The sequence below is a fragment of the Echiichthys vipera genome (genome assembly GCF_963691815.1).
Source record: "Echiichthys vipera genome assembly, chromosome: 22".
Taxonomy (NCBI): domain Eukaryota; kingdom Metazoa; phylum Chordata; class Actinopteri; order Perciformes; family Trachinidae; genus Echiichthys; species Echiichthys vipera.
In genome coordinates, this window is record NC_139847.1 from 18,620,842 (window position 1) to 18,636,182 (window position 15,341).

At 41.6% G+C, this 15,341-nt stretch overlaps 1 protein-coding gene across 1 annotated transcript in view; it reads right to left on the reverse strand.

Annotated features, from left to right (window-relative positions):
- Positions 1–4,162: 4,162 nt before the first annotated feature.
- Positions 4,163–15,341, reverse strand: part of zanl (zonadhesin, like) — a gene marked incomplete at both ends in the record, with an annotated part of 38,597 nt that continues 27,418 nt past the window's right edge. The window contains 17 exons of the mRNA XM_083936955.1: positions 4,163–4,218; positions 5,322–5,365; positions 5,807–5,900; positions 6,174–6,311; positions 7,206–7,341; positions 7,455–7,657; positions 9,074–9,204; positions 9,452–9,613; positions 10,638–10,839; positions 10,935–11,064; positions 11,150–11,397; positions 11,536–11,680; positions 13,663–13,871; positions 13,957–14,228; positions 14,366–14,493; positions 14,612–14,776; positions 14,879–15,025. Coding sequence (XP_083793081.1) covers positions 4,163–4,218; positions 5,322–5,365; positions 5,807–5,900; positions 6,174–6,311; positions 7,206–7,341; positions 7,455–7,657; positions 9,074–9,204; positions 9,452–9,613; positions 10,638–10,839; positions 10,935–11,064; positions 11,150–11,397; positions 11,536–11,680; positions 13,663–13,871; positions 13,957–14,228; positions 14,366–14,493; positions 14,612–14,776; positions 14,879–15,025 — 2,610 coding nt within the window. The remainder of the gene's footprint in view (positions 4,219–5,321; positions 5,366–5,806; positions 5,901–6,173; positions 6,312–7,205; positions 7,342–7,454; positions 7,658–9,073; positions 9,205–9,451; positions 9,614–10,637; positions 10,840–10,934; positions 11,065–11,149; positions 11,398–11,535; positions 11,681–13,662; positions 13,872–13,956; positions 14,229–14,365; positions 14,494–14,611; positions 14,777–14,878; positions 15,026–15,341) is intronic.

Genomic DNA, 15,341 nt, shown 5'->3' on the forward strand with positions numbered 1-15,341 from the left:
TATCAAGTCAGTCTGCTTTAAGTGTGATTCTGAAGTTATCAAGTCAGTCAGCTTTAAGTTTGATTCTGAAGTTATCAAGTCAGTCTGCTTTAAGTTTGATTCTGAAGTTATCAAGTCAGTCTGCTTTAAGTTTGATTCAGAAGTTATCAAGTCAGTCTGCTTTAAGTTTGATTCTGAAGTTATCAAGTCAGTCAGCTTTAAGTTTGATTCTGAAGTTATCAAGTCAGTCTGCTTTAAGTGTGATTCTGAAGTTATCAAGTCAGTCAGCTTTATGTTTGATTTTAAAGTTATCAAGTCAGTCTGCTTTAAGTGTGATTCTGAAGTTATCAAGTCAGTCTGCTTTAAGTTTGATTCTGAAGTTATCAAGTCAGTCTGCTTTAAGTGTGATTCTGAAGTTATCAAGTCAGTCTGCTTTAAGTGTGATTCTGAAGTTATCAAGTCAGTCTGCTTTAAGTTTGATTCTGAAGTTATCAAGTCAGTCTGCTTTAAGTTTGATTCTGAAGTTATCAAGTCAGTCTGCTTTAAGTTTGATTCTGAAGTTATCAAGTCAGTCTGCTTTAAGTTTGATTCTGAAGTTATCAAGTCAGTCTGCTTTAAGTGTGATTCTGAAGTTATCAAGTCAGTCTGCTTTAAGTTTGATTCAGAAGTTATCAAGTCAGTCTGCTTTAAGTCTGATCCTGAAGTTATCAAGTCAGTCTGCTCTAAGTTTGATTCTGAAGTTATCAAGTCAGTCTGCTTTAAGTTTGATTCTGAAGCTATCAAGTCAGTCTGCTTTAAGTTTGATTCTGAAGTTATCAAGTCAGTCTGCTTTAAGTGTGATTCTGAGGTTATCAAGTCAGTCTGCTTTAAGTTTGATTCTGAAGTTATCAAGTCAGTCTGCTTTAAGTTTGATTCAAGTCAGTCTGCTTTAAGTGTGATTCTGAAGTTATCAAGTCAGTCTGCTTTAAGTTTGATTTTAAAGTTATCAAGTCAGTCTGCTTTAAGTTAGATTCTGAAGTTATCAAGTCAGTCTGCTTTAAGTTTGATTCTGAAGTTATCAAGTCAGTCTGCTTTAAGTTTGATTTAAAGTTATCAAGTCAGTCTGCTTTAAGTTTGATTCTGAAGTTATCAAGTCAGTCTGCTTTAAGTTTGATTCTGAAGTTATCAAGTCAGTCTGCTTTAAGTTTGATTCTGAAGTTATCAAGTCAGTCTGCTTTAAGTTTGATTCTGAAGTTATCAAGTCAGTCAGCTTTAAGTTTGGCTCTGAAGTTATCAAGTCAGTCTGCTTTAAGTGTGATTCTGAAGTTATCAAGTCAGTCTGCTTTAAGTTTGATTCTGAAGTTATCAAGTCAGTCTGCTTTAAGTTTGATTCTGAAGTTATCAAGTCAGTCAGCTTTAAGTTTGGCTCTGAAGTTATCAAGTCAGTCTGCTTTAAGTGTGATTCTGAAGTTATCAAGTCAGTCTGCTTTAAGTTATCAAGTCAGTCTGCTTTAAGTTTGATTCTGAAGTTATCAAGTCAGTCTGCTTTAAGTTTGATTCTGAAGTTATCAAGTCAGTCTGCTTTAAGTGTGATTCTGAAGTTATCAAGTCAGTCTGCTTTAAGTTTGATTCTGAAGTTATCAAGTCAGTCTGCTTTAAGTTTGATTCTGAAGTTATCAAGTCAGTCTGCTTTAAGTGTGATTCTGAAGTTATCAAGTCAGTCTGCTTTAAGTTTGATTCTGAAGTTATCAAGTCAGTCTGCTTTAAGTTTGATTCTGAAGTTATCAAGTCAGTCTGCTTTAAGTTTGATTCTGAAGTTATCAAGTCAGTCAGCTTTAAGTTTGATTCTGAAGTTATCAAGTCAGTCTGCTTTAGTTTGACTCTGAAGTTATCAAGTCAGTCTGCTTTAAGTTTGATTCTGGAGTTATCAAGTCAGTCTGCTTTAAGTTTGATTCTGAAGTTATCAAGTCAGTCTGCTTTAGTTTGACTCTGAAGTTATCAAGTCAGTCTGCTTTAAGTTTGATTCTGAAGTTATCAAGTCAGTCTGCTTTAAGTTTGATTCTGAAGTTATCAAGTCAGTCTGCTTTAAGTTTGATTCTGAAGTTATCAAGTCAGTCTGCTTTAAGTTTGATTCTGAAGTTATCAAGTCAGTCTGCTTTAAGTGTGATTCTGAAGTTATCAAGTCAGTCTGCCTTAAGTGTGATTCTGAAGTTATCAAGTCAGTTTGCTTTAAGTTTGATCCTGAAGTTATCAAGTCAGTCTGCTTTAAGTTTGATTCTGAAGTTATCAAGTCAGTCTGCTTTAAGTTTGATTAAGAAGTTATCAAGTCAGTCTGCTTTAAGTGTGATTCTGAAGTTATCAAGTCAGTCTGCTTTAAGTTTGATTCTGAAGTTATCAAGTCAGTCTGCTTTAAGTTTGATTCTGAAGTTATCAAGTCAGTCTGCTTTAAGTTTGATTCTGAAGTTATCGAGTCAGTCTGCTTTAAGTGTGATTCTGAAGTTATCAAGTCAGTCTGCTTTAAGTTTGATTCTGAAGTTATCAAGTCAGTCTGCTTTAAGTTTGATTCTGAAGTTATCAAGTCAGTGTGGATCATGTACTGTATAAAAAATGGACATGGCCTCTCTGCCGGGGCCCTTCTCTCAACTTGATCCAATTGTACTCACCTACGGGAGCCGCCATCTTAGGGGAACTTTAACTCCTCCTCATTTCCTCTGGGGGGAGGGAGATGCGTTTACTGAATTAGCAACATTAGCTCAAATTAGTTCCACCCCCTGGAGCTAGGCTAACAGAACACGTTACTAGATAAACAGCAGTGGGAGTTGGAGTCCCGTGTCTCAAACGGAGACTACACCGGCTCCAGGAGTGAAGTGCAGGCAGCGTTTATGATCTATGATTTATACTGATATTGAACACAGGACCATGCTCGACTGTAGAATCCTCCCGCTGCTCCAGATTAGCATCTGGTGTATGTGTCATAGATAGAAGGCTGTATTGCAAGTCATGGTGCAACTGCGGCTATTTAATTAGCATAACAGAGCTAACGTCAACACGGTGTGTTCCTAAACATTCTGTAGGTTCAGTTGATTGAAGAGCAAACCATCTTGTCACTTACAGTAAAACCACCACACGAATGACCACAGTCCAGGTCGAGATGACAGAGTTAACATGCTAATAATGCTAATCCTGACCATTAGCCACCATTAGCCACCGATGAGAAGTGAGGGCCAGAGGCTAGCTGTCACTCAAGAGGCCACGCCCCTAATTATTCATAAACTTTAACCTCTGGTAAAATAAAAACTTGACTGGTACAAAAAAATTCACCCCCTCAGTGTTGTCATGGAGATATGACCTAAACATACAGACTAGAATGTTTTTTGTACCAGGCCTTAAACAGGTTTAATGATGCTGTGAAAACGGCCTGTTTAACATGGGGGTCAATGAGAAACTGCTCTATTGTGCAAACTGCTCCTAGTGGACACTCCGAGAACTGCAGTTTTTGGCACTTCCTGAATCCACCTGAATTGAATCCACCAGGAAGTCGCTGTGGTGGGGGCTTCACGGCTACAATGGTGCATCTGTGGCTGCTGGTAGTGTAGCCATATAAAAGTCTACTGTACTGGGCTATTTTCATCATCATATGTTGTTCTTGTTTTTTTGTTTTTTTTGGCGGCACAGAGGTCTGGAGCTCAACCCTGAAAGCCAGGGTCTTATTGTAGTGCACTTAGAGGCACGCATGTGAGAGGGGAGATGGATATGTCTGGCTCAGTGATACAAAATATAAATACAAATGTAAATATAACAGAAGTATGGGTTTAATCTTAACTAAGTCAAATAGATGGAGGATACATGTGGAATGGAACAAAGACAAACACTTTTTCTTTTTTTTGCAAGCATTTCATTGCAAGAATACAAACAGCATACACTTAAAGACACACCCACACACACACACACCCACACACACACTTTTCTGTTAATTAGACAGGAAACATCTGATTCAAATCTTCGAACTTATAAGTTAAGAAAGCAAAACACGGCCATATGAACAATATCTATAATATTCACAACTCTCACAAGACTTCCTTCATTTCGGACAGTTTTATTCTTTTTTTTCGAGGCTTGATAAAAAAAAAAGAACAGTTTGTTCACGCTGGCCTCACACAGCAGGTGTGAGGTACATCCAGGGACACAGCTCACAGGTTTGGTATCACATAGCAGTCACTTTGTCGTCTCTGAGGTCTTCTATGTTTTTATATGGAACAGCTAAAAGAGAAAAACACAGATGATATCAGAATCGGTCTGCAGACACTCAACACATGGAGACTACAGCTCCACTTTCAAAGGAAACTTTCAAAGGAAACTTTCAAAGGAAACTTTCTGGGAATTATATGGAGGCTATTATGGAAGGAGGACTATGGGTGAAAAAATACAGAACTGTGAAAATGTATTTGTCTATTTCTTGTGTATGTATTTATTTCTATTTGATGTTTTTAGATTGTATTTCTCAATTTTTTATTTTATTATTTAATTGTTTTATTTGCTGACTCATTCATTTTTTTAAATTAAAATGAAAGCTTTAGTCATCCACAATAAGGAGATCACATTTATTAAATATGTGATATCTGTCGTTAATTTCCTCATCCAAAACATAAACATCCTCTTTTTTGGCAATTCCCCCTAAATGTGGATATTAAAAAAATTCAACTGTGGCCTATTCACTATTATTATAGTAGGCCAATATGCCACAATATCTTCATATAGGTAAATATTGGATGATGATTGGACTCTATGTCATAACTATTAACTGAAACTGCTATTATGGAATCGGTTTTCTTTGATCATATTTAGTATTATGGTTTTAGGACACTGATGTCATAGGAGTGCCATAAAAAACAATACATCTGCACAAGAATAACAAAGTGGAAATCAGACAAAAAATCTATAAAAGAAAAATGATATATTATTTTTTACATTTACTTTTATATTTTTTTCTGCATCTATCATATACAGTATATATATACATCCATATATACATATATATATATATATGGATGCATATACTGTATATATATTAAAAAACAATATTTATTTATTTGATCACATATTTCTCTTGTTCTTTCACTTTTGCTTATCCCTTGTATTTGCATTTCCACATTTATTTATTAATACATTCTTATGACTCCACACTTTAGTCTCATTCAGATTTTTTCATTAAGTTTTCATTAACGTTAACTCAAATTACATCTTGTCGACTATTTCTTAATGTAGATGAAAAATCTGTGTGATAAATGATATTATAGTAACTCATATTTACCCAACATAACCGTATATACAGTATCTCCATGAACAATAAGGAGAAGCCTTACCTGTTGATTTCATGTCGAGTTTCTTCTCCTGAGGCTTGTGTTTCCTGCGGACAGAGAGAACCGAGGTGAGGGGGTGAGACACAAATCAAAAAAGATTAACACCACATGTGTGCCTGCCCTGCAGGAGAGAGTACAGAGAGTGAAGGAGGCCGGAGAATCACACCCTTCCCTTCCCAGTGCTGATACAGTATGCTCCCAGAAATGCCCAAAAAAAGGTGGTGACACTGTAATGTTCTCTCACCCACTGTGAGACGAGTGCTGCCTCTGAATTACATAAACTTCTGACCTGCAATGGAAATGAAACTTTGGTCTGGGCCTTGAAACGAGTGTGTTATGTCTGTGTTTAGTGAATGATGGCAGCGGTGCCCTCAGGCTGGGAAATGCCATTCAGCAGGCATGACACGCACACGCACACACACACACACACACACACACATTTCTACACACAAATGTTTTGATATTCACACAGAATCCCCTAAACTCACTTGGATTTTTGTTTGCAAACGCACACGATGGCAGTCACAATGGCGATGGCGGCGACAGCAGCCAGGACGGCGATCAGTATGATCCACTTGGTTTCTGTAACAAACAACAATTACGTAAAAAGGATAAGATACAAATGGGTTGAAATAATAAAAAAACAAGTCAAATATCACCATTCCTAACTTTTCATGTATACTCAGTCTGTTGATCTGCAGGAAAGAATGACCCTTCGGCCTCCAACCTTATACAGTTACCAGTGTGTGATACAGATGTGATGTGATTCTCTTAGTCATAACTTTGTAAACTGCATCAGTAACTTTATTTTTTTGAGACCCTGAGGAGTGGAACAGATGTTTGAGCAGGCCGTACCCAGTCCTCCACTCTGTGTTATCTCCACCTCACAGTTTGTGCCCTCGAAGCCCTCGGCACACTGACAGGTGTACGTGTTGTTGCTGGCCTCATCGCATTTTCCTCCATTCAGACAGGGGTAGCTGAGGCAGGGACTCGCTGCAACACAAAACAACATTAGGACAAATTTCATTTCATATAGTTTAGTAACATTTTACATGAGAGTGTCAGTATTTAAAGGTCTCATACTCTGCTCATTGTCAGGTTCATACTTGTGTTTTGGGTTTTTACTAGAACATGTCACATGCTTAAATGTTCAAAAACACACATTCTTTTTCTCACACTGTCTCAATATTCCTGTATTCACCCTCTGTCTGAAACACTCAGATTTAGAGCCTGTCTCTTTAAGACCCCTTCTGAAAAGCCCAGTCTAATCTGATTGGCCAGAGTTCTCAGGTCTGCCACATCTGCCACGTCTGCACCGTCATTGCAGCCGGGGAATGACTGTAACATCACTGTAGCAGCACTTTATACTAAATATATAGTAAAGTTGTGACATCACAACCGTACAGAAGTCCTGGCGGCTCGTTTAAAGACAGGTTCTTAATAAAGACAGTGTGCAGTTCTCTGTGGATTGAGCGTTTTGGTACTTGGCACCTCCACCTGCTTTATAATAAAAAAAGACAAATTTTCACTCACTTTTTCTTGTATGGTTCCTTTAGGAAGTCATTCAATATGAAACAGAGCCATACACTAATATAGGCTGCTGACAAGTCAAGTCTATGTGCAGCTAATCTTCAGCCTATTGTACATGTACAGTACATGTCTGACAGCTTAGGGTTCCTCTTGACTGCTAACTGATCACAGATTTAGGAGCTGCTTTAAACCCTAAAATACTTGATACTTGATACTTTGAACCCTAAAAAATGGAGTCATCAGTTTTGTAAATAGTTACTCCTAATCAACTAAGATAGAAGCTTCTTTTAAGCCTAAGATGTTGGTTGAATTTGGGCCTAGATGATGAAAGAATTTTCATTTGGCAGAAACACACACCTCTGTAGCAGTCCCGTTTGAACTCATAGATGGTGCAGACGTCACCGCTCTGGCAGGTCTTGGGCTGGCACACAGCTCCGGTGCTGGTGCATTCACAAGCCTGAGAACAGTCCTCAGTCACAAACTTCTCCTTCAGCTGCAGGACGAAGAGAGAGAGAGAGAGAGAGAGAGAGAGAGGTGAGATGGAGGATGAGATCATTGCACAATGACACACAGTCACTGCTGTAACTGCATGTAAAGGCTTCTTACGGTGTAATATCTGTTGAGGAAGGTGCAGCCGCACTGTGTGTATGGCACACAGGTTCCCTCGCTCATGACGAAGCCCTCGGCACACTGGCACCCCTCCATGCAGGAAGTGGCGTCACACTCGGAGGGTGCTGCCAGGTCGGCGCAGGAGGCGGGGCAAGGCGACATACAGGAGGAGTAGGTGCTGTTGGCATCACAGGAGAGGACTGGGAGAGAGAGAGTAGTCACAACCCTGTGTCATGTAATGGCTCATCACCTGCACTTTACAGTTTAGTTCATTTTAACAAGCTAGTGGTTTTTATTTTGTATATTTCACACACATTACAGCAAATGATGGTATTATGTGTATTGCGTTTATACTATTTGTGTATATGCTTATGTGAAAATCTATAAGCAGACTCCTGAAATTGGCTCAAATTGTGGTTTTCATGCGTTACAACTCAGCGGGTCTGATTTGCATTCAGTAAATAAATGCATGGATGTCTGGAACAGTAGGACCGTAGACTGGATAAAAGAGGTGGACACAGCTTCTGAGTTTTAACAGTGAAGCCAATGGTGAAGTACCTTAAACCTGCATTCTTTCTAATGTCCAGCGGGGGGTGAGTCCAAAAAGTAGTCCGATTGTATAGAAGTCAATGAGAAAATGAGCCTAAACTTCTCACTTGATTTATTTCCTCAGTAAACATTTTCCTAATGAGTTTATGGTCTCAGTCTCTAGTTTCAAGTCTTCTTTAATACAAAATGATGCTCATTTAGAAAATGATGGTCCCATTTAGAGAAGAAATGACCACCAGCAGGGGATGCTTTAGGTTGGGGCTACCTTGAGAAACAGGTTAGAGTGTTAGTAATGTGTGTACACACCACTGTGTACATTTAAATAGCTGTGAACTTGTTAAAGTCTCAGGACTCTGACCGTCTCAGCTGTTTTCACTTCATTAAAATTAATTATAACATTTTGATTCGCTAAAAATGTTCAGCATTTAGTTGCACCTTGCTAACACAGCTAATGTTAGCTAACTAGACCTAGCATTAGCATGGTGACACTAAAGAGGGAAACGATTTTTAACAGGTTCTGTGGAGCTCCACGCTCACCCACTAGCAATAGTCCACTGGATGACTCACGTCAGTTGGTGGAAAATCAGCAGATTCCGTCTTTAGCGTTTAGCTCAGCAAAACGCCATTGAAACAACACTGTCTTAGCGCTCAGCTCCGCCCTCACATCCAAATATGATCCCGTCCGGTTAAAAAAAACAACCCAATATGGTGACAGCCAACATGCCAAACTCGAGGCTTGGAAATGGTAGCCCTCTAACAGATTGGGTGACATCCCGTCGCCTTGGCTACGTTCATCCCTTTTATACAGTCAATGCGAAAATAATACTTTAAAAGCACGCATTCCAAATAGTTACATGGTTTGAGGTTAATGGGCTAAAACAAAGTCCTCATTCTAACATTAGTCTTGCTCAGAGACCCATAGTCCCACATGATGTGAATGCAGTGTGACTCTGTGTGTTTGTGTGTGTGTGTGTGTGTGTGTGTGTGTGTGTGTGTGTGTGTGTGTGTGTGTGTGTGTGTGTGTGTGTGTGTGTGTGTGTGTGTGTGTTTAGAAATTAGAATCTTACCACAATCCAGCTGCTTTCTCCAGGAGCCCAGTTTGACTCCGGCCTCCTGACAGGCTGCAGCGTACGCTTCATAACTGGCACAACGCAGCGCTGCACTGCCATCTTCAGCACACAGGTCAAACACACAGTCACTGTGGGACACACACACACACACACACACACACACACACACACACACACACACAAACGCTGAGCATGAGCAAAGGCAGCCGACTCACACAAAACATTATATTATATTTAGAAGAAAGATGTTAGGAGTATCATGTGCTATACACCCCACCACACACACACACACACACACACACACACACACACACACACACACACACACACACACACACACACACACACACACACACACACACACACACTACTCACTCCTGGTAGGTTTTAGGCGGCAGGGGGTCATGGCAGGCAGCAAACGGCCCCTTGGGGTCAGACAGAGCTCCGCACTGAGCCGCACTGTTGTAGCCATTGAGCTGAGACTGAGAGCAGCCGGATGTCTCAAATCCTGAATCTGGATCCGTTTCCACCTCTCGCCTGGACACAGATGGCAGAAAGGATGGGAGGACAGAGGAAATGATTTAAGTTACAATAACGCCATACCAGATTGCCAGTGATTGTGGCTTGGACTGGACAATACGTCCAAAATCTTCCTTCCAATTCAGGTGATGTTATATCTCAGTAGGTGTGTACAGTATCACGATACAGTACGTTTTCTGATAATTCAATGAATAATTAGTGTATGAAATAACCACAGCCTATTTCTGTGTCTCAATAGCAAAACAGCACCTCTATGGTTCACTGCAGGTCTAGCGAATAAAACATTGTTGCTGTGGATATTCAAGGTCCCCAACATAAAGACCCTAACCTGCAGTAAAATATGTAGTTTTTTTCTAACCAACTTTCAAACGTATGGTCCAGCCTTATTGTGTAGTGTCATAATAATAAATCATAAATAAAGACAGGACTTATGACGGGGATACTCAACTTAATTTGCCCGGGAGGCAATTTTGCAAAATGAGAGGAGGCCGGGGGCCAGTTAGTTAAGATCTCAGGGGGTTGAGGTGATCCTCCCCTGGCACTTATATGGATGCTTTATTATAAATTCTGGCCGTGTATAAAAACGATCCCAGAATGAAAAAAAATATCTTTTATTATGAAAATGATGAATTATGAAAATGAAATGGCCACCTGGCACAGTGAGAATTAGCGATACCAAATGAAGCTTCATGAAGCATTTTCCAGTAGAGCTTCCTCTAGACGGAGCTCTGTGTTCAACAAAGGGTTGAAAACACACTGAATCCCCATTCATTGAGTCCTTGTCTTTTAACACAGAGGCTCCATCTAGTCTCAACAAATACAACTGATGCTTCATGAAGCTTCATTTGGACATCACTGGGGAAATCTCCCCCCAAAATAACCACTTGTTATCATGTGACCAAAGTGTTTCCAAGGTCAAGAATGAATCTCCACACTCATGAACCCTAATCACAACTTTCAACATCTAAATCTACAGAAAGTGTACTAACAGCTGAAGCAGTGTTGGTGGTAGTGCTCCTACCTGTGGGCGTGGACTGTGTGAGGAAGGTTGAAGATCTTCAGTCCATCCGCCTGTCGGTCACTGACCCTCCAGCTGTCTCCGAACGTGTTCAGGTTCCTGACCACTGTTCCGTCCGGCTTCATGTACTCATTTCTGGTGATGCCGTCGTAGTTTCCACACAGCCCTCTGACAGAGTTCTTGTAGGTGCTGGGAAGTACGATCTCTGATACACAAACACGGAGACGGAGGAGGGGAATGAGCAGATTCACAAACAAGCCGAAACTACAAAGTGAAGGCGGAGGTTCCTTCTTCTCTTACCTCCGCGACTGTTGCCATCAAAGCGCACGGTGAGTCCGAAGTCAGTGGTGAGCTGCACCTGCCTGGAGTTCATCGTGATGGTCAAACCATCGACTGGACTGAGAGGAGGTGCAACACGCTCCCCATTCACCTAGAGGGCAAACAGTAGGAATTCACTATGTAGCTTTTACAACGAGCAACAAAATGCTTTAATCAGAAGAAGACAAACCACTGACCAGGACGTGCTTCTTCTGCAGGAAGCGAACATTGACGCCGTAAACGTCAATGTACATCTGATCCAGGAAGGACACCCTCCTGTTGCCCCCACGCCGGATGTTCTTCCCCCTCACCACCAGGGGCGACAGGGAGTTCTGCAGGTTGTGGCCCTGAGTCAGGACGTAGGTGTAGGGACCCTGGAAGTGATGGGTGAAACCATCGAATGTTCGGTGATGAGGATCTCCGGAGATGCTGCACTTGTCGAACTCTAGACGATAATATGAAACAAAACGGGCGAAATGAGTTATGATACCTACGTTTTTGTTTTAAAGTCTCTGAACTGTACACTGCTTCATTAATACATGTTCAAATATCATCGATGATCAGATCAGAGTGGTGCACTCACTGGTGGGTTTGCAGTGGAGGTCTCCATATTTGTCCAGGGCACACACTGAGTTTGAATTACAGCTGTGTTCCTTACACGTGATTTTGCCACCGAGATTACAGGTGCATAAGTCAACACATTTATCTGTCAGCCACGAGTCTCCCACCTACACACACACACACACACACACACACACACACACACGCACACGCACACACACAGACACACACACACACACACGCACGCACACATACACACGCGCACACACACACACACACACACACACACACATACAAACACACACACACACACACACGCACACACATGCGCACACGCACACACGCACACACGCACACACACACACACAGATTTATTTAAATAAACACAATGTGTAACAAACATAAGGATAAATAATCATAAGGATAATGACCTAATTGTGGAACATTCAGTTTGAAGCTTCAGTTGCTGTAATAACAATCCTTTCAGGTCAATATAAGTGCAATAGAAGATTATTGTGAGCACAAGTTGAGATAAAAGACTAACCATCCTTTTACATACACATTTTTAGGGCTTTATTTAATTTAACTGTAATGACTGCCTACTAAGCTTTCAGGGGGAAAGGTATGTTATTTGGTACTAAGCAGGTCAGCTGAACGTAAAAAAACACGCAAACACACAATTCAGCATATACTGTATGGAGAACTCGGTTTTGTATGATTATTTACTTGAGTGTAAATTAATCTTTTCTTTCCAGGATATTCTTATTTTCTCTAAAGTAAAGACCAAATGTCACTTGTACTTTTCATAAAAAAAACATTATTGGGAACTCAGTGTAGTAGTAAAAAGTGTTAGCTTTTTTATCTTTATTATTGCTGTTAATTCGTTTTGAGAGGCTTTATATTTCTCTTTGGATCCCTCGGTGGGTGCAGACTCTGGAAACTACAGATGAAGACCCTGGACCTTTGGCCTGGGTCTCTACTGAGGCCTCGTCCACACGTAAGTTGGTATTTTTAGAAACAAAGTTGCCCTCTCTTTGCTCTCAAAAGAATCCGAACTCTCTCCGAATGAAAACACATTGAAGTGCTGTCAAGTAGTGATGCCCAAATGAAGCTTCATGAAGCATCAGTTGTATTTTTCGAGTCCACCAGATGGAGCTCTGTGTTTAAAGAAAAGAATCAATGAATGCTGATTCAGTGTTTTCAACAAGCCTGTGAATGTTCTCATTCGTCCAGGTCATCGTTATCCTCAAAGCAATTTCAGTCAAAAACAACTGGACTCTATGATTTTCTCCACTCTATGCCCTCTCATAGTGGAATTCAAACATAGGCTAGTTGGTGTAAGCCTTTGTTGTTTGCATCTCAGACTGAACCGTAGGTGGTTTCTGTAATCTGCAATTTTCCGAGCCAACCTTTCATGTTCCCGCACCGTTTTCAGGGTTTCCGACCCAAATTCTTGTGCAATAAGCCTGTGAATGTTCTCATTCGTCCAGGTCATCGTTATCCTCAAAGCAATTTCAGTCAAAAACAACTGGAATAGTGTTTTCAACCCTTTGTTGAACAGAGAGCTCCATCTAATGGACTCAGAAAATAAAGAAAATGCTTCATGAAGCTTCATTTGGACATCACTACTGTCAATATTATGCCAAACCAACGAGCGCCAATATTACAATATTAACCAGAAGCCTGAGAAAAAGCTATTACCAGAAGGCTACCTGCCCGCAATTGCTCTGTAGTGCATTCATACACCTCTGTTCGTCAGTATAATGAAAGAGTAACTGTATATTTATGTCCTGAACCAGCACTATGTTTCCTCATTTGTGCTGCCTTATAGAGGAGACAATGGCATAAAAACTCAGTTTTCCTTGACAGCACTGAAAAAACTTTCCAAAAATCTTCACCCTGGCTGAAGTTTTACAAAAGATCCGTTTTCAGTGACCTAAAACACAGGTTGAGTGTGGACAAAGGGCCAAAACACAGAAAAAGGTAGAATATTATGTACGTGTGGAATAGATGTTAGATCTTCTAAACACTAAGAGAAGCCAATCTGCGCCTTTAATGCTTATAACCTGCATGTGTTTCTAAAGTTCTTTGATATCACATCCTGTTTCGGCCCATCAGCCGGCAGCACCATGAACGGTCCTTTACTCACATCATGGTACCCTCCATCTGAGTCCAGACAGCCACATTTGCTCAGAGGAACACACTTGCTGTCACTGAGGACAAAGCCGGCATCACACTGACAGCCCTCAACGCAGGTGGTTGGAGGGAGGTGGCAGACCATGGGAAAGAGGTCTGAGCAGGTGGGGGGGCAGGGTGCGGTGCAGTCTGAGTAGTGGCTGTTAGGGGGGCAGGGCACGGCTGCGGGGAAGGAAGATGATTAAGTGTGAGGAGAGCAAAACCGGAATCTGTATTCAAACTGTTGATCGGAGTGACGGGGACTTACGACAGAAGGTGTTGTTCCTCCAGCTGATGGTGACCCCGGCGCTCTGACAGGCCTGAGCGTACGCCTCCACGTTGTCACAGAGCGTCGCCTGCATGCCGTCATACTCGCACATGTCGTAGATGCAGTTGCCCAGGAAGGCCTCGGGGGGCACCAGCGAGTGGCAGGGCTTGAAGCGGTCGGAGAGGATGACAGCAGAACACTGAGCCTCGTACAGCTTCTCTTCTTCGGCCGTGCAGTTGGGGTGGATGTCCGGACGAGTGTCTGGCTGGCAGCTAGAGAAGAAAAGGATTTGGAAGAATGGTACTTATTAGACAATTAGATTTGTTCTGAAGTGTAAGGTTTATGTCATAGCTCTCAGACTATCCAGATGATCACTGTAAACCACGTATAATGGCTGTAACCCACTGACCCAGGATCACTGTCCCCATCTGATTTCCAGCTGTTGCCCAATTCAATCACATCCTTGGCTGGTTTCGTGTTGGGCATCAGGTTGTCATCAGAGGAGTTGTGGTTGTAGTTCCCACACATGCCGCACAGCTGGAGAGGAGGGAGATGGAACTGCGTTATACACCGAGGGATCTCAAGGCTGCATCTCATATAATCTAGACTCCAATTCGAGCGCTACGGATGGTGAAACTGTTGTATGTCTTCATACCTTGTTGAAGTATTCTCCGGGAACAGTGATCTCAAGGTGATGGACGCCGTCAAACTTCACCTGCAGACCAAAGTTTGTGTCCAGCAGACTGTAGGATCCACTGGTTATCACCTTGGCTCCGGCCAAACCAACGGAAACTGGAGTTCGCACCCTCCGTCCGTTCAGCTAAGGCAAGACAGGGAGATCCCAGACATACGTCATTACTCTTTGCTGCAGCCAATTTACAGTAATAAATAAAAAAAACAAACAAGAGAAAAGATTTCTAACCAGAACTCTGCGGCTCTTCTGCAGTTCCACCACCGTGTTGTGAGGCAGGTAGACTTTGACAGAGCGGACATAGGAGGCCTCTGGTTGACCACGCTCCTCGTTTTTAGCCACTATCTTGAAGGGAGTTACCTTAGTGGCGTTACACACCTAGAGGACACAATGTGATTTTAAATGTAGTTATTATAACTGAGGTTCAGGAACAGGACCACACCCCTCTTCCACCACTAATTCTACCACCCAGCCCTCAGAAAGTAAACCTCCTAAAGTGTCATCAACACAATCACCTGTGCAACAAATATAAACACACGTCTCTCTCTCTCTCTCTCTCTCTCTCTCTCTCTCTCTCTCTCTCTCTCTCTCTCTCTCTCTCTCTCTCTCCAATTTGCTTCAGTCTTACACAACCCTCCCCCCGAAACCTGTTCTTCTCCTCTCTCCCTCCTAATAGGGTGCCATGGCAGCTCAA